Source organism: Palaemon carinicauda, chromosome 22 (assembly GCF_036898095.1).
Source record: "Palaemon carinicauda isolate YSFRI2023 chromosome 22, ASM3689809v2, whole genome shotgun sequence".
Classification (NCBI taxonomy): domain Eukaryota; kingdom Metazoa; phylum Arthropoda; class Malacostraca; order Decapoda; family Palaemonidae; genus Palaemon; species Palaemon carinicauda.
The window spans coordinates 12,621,459-12,631,458 of record NC_090746.1 but is presented as its reverse complement, the minus strand read 5'-3'; the positions used below and the strand labels follow the sequence as shown (position 1 = coordinate 12,631,458).

The following is a 10,000-nucleotide window of genomic DNA, read 5'->3' as shown; positions in this document are numbered from 1 at the left end:
TGCTAAGCTACAACCGTAGTTGGAAAAGCAGGATGCTATAAGCTCAGGGGTCCCAACAGGAAAAATAGACCAGTGAAGAAAGGAAACAAGCCAAAATAAAATATTTTAAGAACAGTGACAACATTAAAATGAAATATTTTCTATATAAACTATAAAAATTTAACGAAACATGAGGAAGAGAAATAAGATAGAATAGTATGCCCGGTGTATCCTCAAGCAAGAGAACTCTACCTAAAGATAGTGGAAGGCCATGGCACAGAGGCTATAGCACTACCCTAGGCTAGAGAACAATGGTTTGATTTTGGAATGTCCTCCTAGAAGAGCTGCTTACCATAGCTAAAGAATCTCTTCTACCCATACCAAGAGGAAAGTAGCCACTGAACAATTACAGTGCAATAGTTAACCCCTTGGGTGTTGAAAACGCATGTATAATTTTACCACTTTCTAGTGGCACTTCTCAAGGCTATGTTCTCTAACCTACTCCATTTCTCCTCTTTATCAACGACTTTTTCCATATCTCCTCTCATTCACCTTCCAATCCTCTTCTGCTATTGATCACACTCATATCGGAAAAGGATTCCCATAACTGTCAAATTAAATGCCTCTAGGACATAGTTCATCTATATATTTACATCCGCCAACGAAGTTGAGAGGAGGTTATGTTTTCGCCCCTGTTTGTCTGTTTGTTTGTTTGTGAACGGTTTCCTGGCCACAATTTTACTCATAGAGTAGTGAAACATTCAGGGCTTAATCATTGTGCTGAGACGTGGATGTGATTCAATTTTTGAAAGTCCTAGAACAAAGGTCAAGGTCAAGGGCGAGCAAAAGGTCAACCAAATTAACCCTAACATTGACCCCGATTTCACACATGGTTGTCACACAGACTTCAAATACGCCTACGATCTAAATTGATTCTGGGAAATAAGCTGCCGTGGCGGAGGTCTACCCACTTTGAGTGTTTTTCTAGTTATGTTTATATTTCTCTCAAACCATTCAATTGCATTTGATGAATTTGGGAGTCCAACGGTTCCTAACTTATCTATTAAGAAAAATAATTGTTTATTGTTTAGAAAATGAAACTGTATTTTTATCTCACTAAAGCTTTATGATAAAGTTCTTGAACCTTTCTAGGGTACAGGTTTCAGATTTAAGCTTTTTTTTATGTTCATTCACACCGGATTGAATATCAGGTCATTCATATGATGAATGATCACATTCTCACCTTTTTTTCTTTTATCTTCCTCCGGAAGGAATAATGGCTTCTCTCTCTCTCTCTCTCTCTCTCTCTCTCTCTCTCTCTCTCTCTCTCTCTCTCTCCTGTAGCTACTATTTCTGTTTATGTTCTGTTCAGTTCAATAGGGGAAGTCCATCTCCTTTAAGATGTCCTCGTAACAATTTCCAAGTATCTTCAGTGCATAATATACGGTTCAGTGATTATTACTTTATTCCTACTGCTAGATCAGAAAACTCTCCCCATTTCTATTTCTGCTGACTCCACAACCTCGTTTCATTTAAGAAAAAAGGGCGGCTGTCGCCTTCTAAAGCCTTGGGTCTTACCCTTGTTTCTTCCTTTTGCTATTCTTGTTTTCTCTGGCCTGGGCTACAAAAAGGGCTTCAGCATGGACATCTCATAGTTCTTTAAACGGAGCCTAGCAAACTATAGATATATAGATGTTCTCCATATGATATACTGTATATATATATATATATATATATATATATATATATATATATATATATATATATACACACACACACATATATACATATATATATATATATATATATATATATATATATATATATATATGTATATATATATAGAACGCTTAATCAATATTAACTGAAAATATTCCACCTAAATGACATCAAAATGTTTCCCTTTAACTATGTTCTGGTCTATTTATCTCCCTGCAAGACAAAGTTAATCTTGAATTTTTTCCTCATATTGAATATACACATTTAAATGGTTTTTCAATATCCAACCATTTCTTTCAGTTTCATAATTGTTTGTTTGACATTCCATTACGAAAGTCATTTTCTATTTTGGAAATAGAATTTTAACATTTTCCAGCTCGTCTCCGAGTCCACCTTTCAAACACGATATTTTTTGTGTGCATTACCTGCGACCCTATTTATAAATTAAATTGCCTCTATTTATCCATTTGTCTATCTACCTATCTATCTATATGGAAACACAAATGTATATAAATGTAAAAGCATATATATACATATACATATATATATATATATATATATATATATATATATATATATATATGTGTGTGTGTGTGTGTGTAGAATTGGCGAATGCTGACACGTGATGAGTATAAAATCTATTATAACCACGGAAATGAAGACTTGATTGGAGTTATTACTTTCCTCCATTAGGGACATCAACAGACTATTGTTCGTAATGGACAAAAGTACTAACTCCAATCATGTCTTTCCATTTTTCCTTCAGTGGCTATAATACATACATATATGTATATGTATAAGTGTATATATATATATATATATATATATATATATATATATATATATATATATATATATATAAATATATATATATATATATATATATATATATATACAGACAAATATATATGCATATAAATACATATAAACATACTATATATATATATATATATATATATATATATATATATATATATATATATATACACATACTTTATATATATATATATATATATATATATATATATATATATACACATACTTTATATATATATATATATATATATATATATATACACATACTTTATATATATATATATATATATATATATATATATATATTCATATATATAAATACATATACTTTTATATATATATATGTATATATATATAAATTTATACACATTCACACACACACACACCCACATATATATATATATATATATATATATATATATATATATATATATATATATATTATTTTTTTAATAAAATTTGGAAAAATCATATTTGAAATCGATACTCTAATAGCACAATTATCTTAATTCTATTGTATTTAAGCTAACGAAATAGGTACATAGTATTCAGATATTTTTCTATAAATCACAAATATTTTAAGAAGGGAAAAATTATATTCGACTTTTGTTATTTTAGTAAGAAGCGAATGAATTCGGCAGCAATACTTTGCAATATATAAACACAACAGAGATTATAATGATAGAACTATAAATATTATTGTAAGCACCATCTCCTCCTATTGAAGCAAAGGGTCTCGGTTAGATTTCCCTAGTCGTCTTTATGTTGAGCCTTTAAATCAATACTTCTCCATTCATCACCTACTGCTTCACGCTTCATAGTCCTCACTCAGCCATGTAGGCCTGGGTCTTCCAACTCTTCAAGGGCTTTGTGGAACCCAGTTGCAAAGGAGGTGTTATTTCTGAATACTTTAATATTTTAATATGTTTTAATGTTGAACAGGCTGACATAACTCTTTTTGTAGTCTATTTATGAAATATCTCTTATGATATTACTATCTTTAAAGTATTCTATTTTAATTGTTCACTATTTCTCAGACCGTTTATTTATTTCCTTATTTCCTTTCCTCGATGGGCAAGTTTTCCATGTTGGAGCCCTTGGGCTAATAACATCTTGCTTTTTTCAAGTAGGGTTGCAGCTTAGTTAATAATAATAATAATAATAATAATAATAATAATAATAATAATAATAATGATAATAATGATAATAACAATAATAATAATAATAATAATAATAATAATAATAATAATAATAATAATACTTCATTATCCAAACGGTAACTGGAATTCTTCATAAAATTCTTGACAATTTCTTTCTGGTTTAATTGAAGCTTCGCGAAACGTACGAAATCTCTCTTTTTTTTTTGGCTCCTTTGATTCGTACTGGCTCTAAAATTCAGCAATCACTGGAAGAAATTGCAAATTTCCTTCTAATTAATTAAGCGACGCTCATGAAAAAAGAATTAATCGAAGTTTTTATTTAAGATTTATTAATGGAGGTAGAGGAAATAGTGTTTCTCTCTTTTTGTCTTCTTTGAAAGGGCTAAATCAGGAAGCGAATTATGTGATTTCTTTGAATAGGTAATCGGGATTTGGAAATGAAATTACGCTTCAGAGAGTTAAGAGTTCATGACATTGATTTTCTAGAGAGAGAGAGAGAGAGAGAGAGAGAGAGAGAGAGAGAGAGAGAGAGAGAGAGAGAGAGAGAGAGAGAGAGAGAGAGAGAGAGAGAGAGAGAGGAAAGTCTAGTGATCAAACAGTAAAAGCGAAAAATGGTACTTAAAATCGAGTTCCTGACATTTGTTTCTCTAGAGAGAGAGAGAGAGAGAGAGAGAGAGAGAGAGAGAGAGAGAGAGAGAGAGAGAGAGAGAGAGAGAGAGAGAGAGAGAGGAAAGTCTAGTGATCAAACAGTAGAAGCGAAAAATAGTACTTAAAATCGAGTTCCTGACATTTGTTTTTCTAGAGAGAGAGAGAGAGAGAGAGAGAGAGAGAGAGAGAGAGAGAGAGAGAGAGAGAGAGAGAGTGAGAGAGAGAGATAATTTCTAGTTAAAGTTATTCTTCATTGATTTTTCATCTATATTCAAAACATAAGTTGGAAGTATCTTTTTAATTTCATCTATGTTCCCTCTCAAATTATTCCATTACTTAAGTAAAATATTTCTATTCCAAATATTTTGAACATGAAAATCTCTCTGATAAGAAGAACAGTAAAGACTAAAAAATAATCATTGATCATATTTTCATTTGTTGTGCATATATATCTTAATTCGTCAAATGCATTTTCCATGAAGAATGGTAAACAAGAATTATTTTTAGAACTGAACCCTCATACATAATACGAATAATTCAAATATCAATAGATAAATGAATCATTAGAAAATCCTTTTTTTTATATTTTATTATATTATTATTTGTAAGTCTTAATGCATCACTATAAATAGTTTATCAGAGGTTTTCTTGGCAAAATACATTACTCTTTGATGATAATAAAGAAACAATATTTGTTTTTAATGTCTCAAAAAAGTGGATATCCTTAGTAACAAGTTGATTCACTTTTAATTCTACTTAGGGGTAATCATTGATTTGATATTCATATCCTTTATTATGTAGCACTCTAGATTCGTTATATTATCTATATCCTTCTTTACCAAAGATTCTCTTCGAATAAAAAAAAAATATATGACTTGGTTTGACAGCTTCTGCCAGATTCCAGTTAAGGAAGCAGGTCCATATTTCATTCATAAATTATCATTATCAAGAGTATTATTATGACTTGCTAAGTTACAACCCTAGTTGGAAAAGTAAGATGCTATAAGCCCAAGGACTCCAACAGAAAAAATAGCTCAGTGAGGAAAGGAAATAAGGAATTAAATAAACTACAAGAGAAGTAATTAACAATTAAAATAAAATATCTTATGAGTAGTAACAAAATTAGAATAAATCTTTCATATATAGACTATAAAAACTTTGCAAAAACAAAAGTTAGAGGAATCAGATACAAAAGTGTGCTAAAGTGTACCGTCAAGCAAGAGAACTCTAATCAAAGAGAGTGGAAGACCATGGTACAGAGGCTATGGTACTACCCAAGACTAAAGAACAATGGTTTGATTTTGGAGTGTCCTCCTAGAAGAGCTGCTTACCATAGCTAGAATCTCTTTTACTCTTATCAAGATAAAAGTAGCCACTTAACAATCACATTGCAGTAGTTAACTCCTTGAGCGAAAAAGGATTATTTGGTAATCTGTGTGTTGTCCGGTGTATGAGGACAGAGGCAAGTATGTAAAGAACAGGCCAGATTACTCAAACGTATGTGTAGGCAAAAAGAAAATGATCAGTGACCAGAGAGAAGGATCCAGTGTACTACAGTCTGGGCAGTCAAAGGACCCAATAACTCTCTAGTGTTAGTATCTCAACGGGTGGCTGGTGCCCTGGCCAACCTACTACCTACTAGTTCACTCGATGACTTTTTGTTAGATTTTCAGAATCTGATGGCATGTGGAGGTGTTCCCCCAGTGATCTCTGTGTTCTAACATGAGCTGGAAGCTCTCCCGTTACTGTGTAGATTGAACCGATATGTTTGACCTAAAGAAGTCTTGGCCTTCCTTGGGTCCTTTTTGAGGCAGCTATCAGCTAGGGCTTCTTTGTCCCATATGACCCCAGTGCCAGTAACAACTGTGGTGACCCCAGTGGTGACAACAGTTGTGACCCTGATGACACCACTGAGAATAAGGCCCAAGAAACTGGTCGATATAAAACCAAAGAAGATGTCCCTAATGCTTCACCCCCCCCCTCTTGTGCTTATGACCCTCAGTACCAGTGAGACCAGTGTCCACATGGCACAACAAGGTAAACTCTATTTGTGTCGGCCTTGTACCGGCTACGTCTATTCCTGTCACCCATGTACCTGTCCCCTAGGTAATCCCTTTAACTGTAATTGCTGTACTTGTGATCTTTCTCAAAGGCCAGTGTCTGTTCCCAATATCATGAAGTCAGTGGCATTGGTTCCACATTAGCCTACTGAAAGAATCTTACAGTCGACCAGGTAATGGAAACATGAGTTCGGAAGTGCCAAACAACCCTCACCATCTTCTATTTAATGGAGTATACTCACAAGTCCTTTAGCACATCTATTCTTGGTCCCATGGTGGCTGCTCAAATAGTTGTGTACACAGCCTAGCACCCTCACGGACTAAAATACTATAGAAATGCTTGATGTAAGTCTGGAGGGAAGGTTGATTGACCAGTTCTTCTGCTTCTCTCCTTCCCTCCACTTGGGGATGAAGTGGTCGTACTGTTACACTCTAGATCTGACAGTGTTGCTGGTAAACTACTAGACCAGTAAGCTGTTGTTCTTCACCATCTTCCCATAATGAGTGAGAGGATAATGGAATGAATACCAATCCCCTAGTCATCATACATACGGTTTTTTAAAATCCAGACTATATTTCTTGTTACGGGGAGAAAGATTTCTTCATTGACTAAGTACCAGAGGCATAACCAATTACTCAAAAGATCTTATCAGCTTACTCATTTCTAAGATGGGTTGATAGGAGGATGCTAGAGTCAACTCCCTTGCTTCCATACTGGGGAAATGCATATTCCAGGAAAGAAAAATAACTAACCAGTTTAGTTCTTAGTTCACCTCAACAGTACTTCTCAGTCCTGTGTGGTGCCCTAGATATTAACCACCTTGTTAACTAATTACAAAGCCATTCCAGCTTCCATGTAGACATCCCCTGTTCTAAATAACTGAAGCTTGTAAAGCTAAGGAAAATAAAAATCACTATCAATTTTTTGTACTTCTTGGAATGAGCAATGACACAGTTCCGGAAACTTCAAAAGAGACTACCTGACAATATAAACCTTGTTCATCAATGGTATATTATGCTTAGTCATTTTTTGGTTTCCTCTTATTTGGGTGTTGTTACATTGAATATTGCATATATATTAACGATAGGTAGTTAACTTACCGAGTTGACTGATCAGGGTTGAGAGAAGGTCATCCAGATGCCAGTCGTCCCATTCACGAACACTCTCTGCTACAATGCTAAGCTTCCTCCTGTTGATTAGAATAGGAAAATAAGATATGAATTTAAAAAAAAGATGGTATCACTTTCAATTTCAAATCGCAAACATTATTTCGTTTTGATGAACTTTATGCAAAAGATAAAAGGTTTCCTGGAGTTAGTAACATTTCAGAAGGTTGGAAAAAGCAGCATGTAATTAGGAAAAGTGTTAAAAGCTGTATAAATTAACATTATATCCTGGATTCAATGGAAGAGTAAGATTTCAATTAAAAAATATAGAAACTAGATGAAATGCTACAAAAATCTGTTTTATTCCACAACATTTGCAGTGAATTAACTCAAAAATAAAGCAGAACTTGTATGAATGACCTAGACTCCTAGAGGATTTAGTATGTCTGAATCATTTGATTTACAATACAAATACTTAATAGGCTATCATGAAGATTGCAAAGTGCATGGGTTTCCTTCTGCACTTACCATTACTCAGCCAGGAAACTATCTATAAATCGTGTTGTAGGTAGTAGGTTGACAAAGCCACCAGCAACTCATTCAGATACTACCAGTAGAGTGTTATTGGGTCCTTTGACTTGGCAAATACCACTACGTTGGATCCCTCTCTGGTAAAGGTTCATTTTTCATTTGCCTACATATACGCAGAATAGACTGGCCTATTCTTTACTCACTATCCTCTTTCCTCATACACTTGACAAACCTAAGCTAACCGAACAATTCTTCTCCCCTCAAGGGGTCAACTACTGCACTGTAATTACTGTTCAGTAGCTCAGTAGCTAGTTTTCACTTAGTAACGGTAGAAGAGACTCTTTAGCTATGGTAAGAAGCTCTTCTAAGGGGACACTCCAAAATTAAACCATTGTTCTCTAGTCTTGGGTAGTGCCAAAGCCTATCATCTTTGGAAGGGTAACAGATCCGATTTGACTTGGAACAACTATACTCAGCTATGAGCTGTTGCTCAGACAGTTTATTCTTAAAAAAAAAAGGAACACAATTTGACCATAAAAGAAACCCTTCCTTGTACAACCCAGGAACATATGTGGTGGGCTACCCTTAAATCTGCACTCTTTGGTGTAGACTTAGCATTTCCTCCTTTACTTAAACTAGATGGCTCAGTCACTCACTGTCCAAGGAAAAAGGCAATATTTTGACTGATTTGTTGTAAGTAAGCAGAGTAATGAGAAATTCGATCTTCCTCATTCCTGTTCACATAAGGGTAAACCAAATAGTTTAACTTTATAGTCCCATGAAACTACTCTTGATGGACCTTTATGCTTCTGGAGGTGTAGACCCAAAATAGTATTTTTTCTTTGTTTCTTTTATAAAGACTGTTGATTTCTTAGTTCCTAAGTTGTCTGTTATTTTCTGCAAGTCAGCAAGAATTGGTGATGTAACTCTATTAGTAAATGTGTTTGTGGTAGCTCTAGATCTTCTGATTATAGCAAAATTTATATAACTCCCATATTATCTAAAGTTTTTGAACGACTTTGGAAAAATGTATAAAGGGGTATGTTGAAAGAAAAAACCTGTTCTCCAGTTTGCAATTTGGCTATCTCAAAGAGCACTTATGATACCTTTCTTACAATTTCCAATGTTGTACAGAAGTACCTAGATTGTGGTTAGGAAGTTTGTATGATTGTCCTTGATTTTAGTGCTGCCTTTGACTGTTTTAATCAAAAGGCCCTTGTTTTCAAATTCAAACTGTTGGGAGTAAGTGGGTCTTTTCTTAGCATCATTATTGAATTTCTAAGCACTAGGTTGCAGAGTTGTTGTTGATGGACACCATAGTGAGTACAGGAATGTGATATCTGGTATTCCTGAGGATAGTGTTCTCGGCTCATTACTTTTCGTACTAGATACGCATGATATGTTGTTTAGCCAAGAAAACAAGCTCATTGCATATGCAGATGATGCTACTCTCTTTGCATCAATTCCATCTCATGAATGTAGACCTGGAGTTACTGGATCCCTTAATAGAGATCTAGTTGAGTCATGCAAATTATGGGCCAAGAAGTTGAATCCTAAAAAAGGATCCTAAAAAAGGATCCTAAAAAAGGATCCTAAAAAAGGTCAAAGTATCATTGCAACTAGGTCGAGAACAGTGGCTACTCAACATCCAGATATCTGCAATGATAATATTTCTTCAACTATATACAACTGTTTCTTCCTCTAGTGCAAAATATTTGGCTCACTGAGAAGCTTTTTTATGACCAATTTATCCTTAGGAAATCTTTTATTTCTTTAATTTGGCCTGTATCGAGTAATGTTCGCCTGTCTGGTTTTCAACTGGCGACTTTCATCTTAATTTGTTGGACAAAACTTGCTGTCTATGAAATTCTTATTCCTAATCTGCATATTGATATTTGGCATCGTAACCGTACTTTGCAGATAGATCTTCCCAGACTACCGTCCCTTTCGTTGTACTAGGTGTGCAGTTAATTATAAGTG

General features: G+C 34.0%; 1 protein-coding gene across 1 annotated transcript in view; it reads right to left on the bottom strand.

The window, feature by feature from the left end:
• Gycalpha99B (guanylate cyclase 1 soluble subunit alpha 2) overlaps window positions 1–10,000 on the bottom strand; it is a 361,252-nt gene that overhangs the window by 139,114 nt on the left and 212,138 nt on the right. The window contains exon 5 of the mRNA XM_068345970.1: window positions 7,484–7,572. Within this exon, the coding sequence (XP_068202071.1) occupies window positions 7,484–7,572 (89 nt within the window). The remainder of the gene's footprint in view (window positions 1–7,483; window positions 7,573–10,000) is intronic.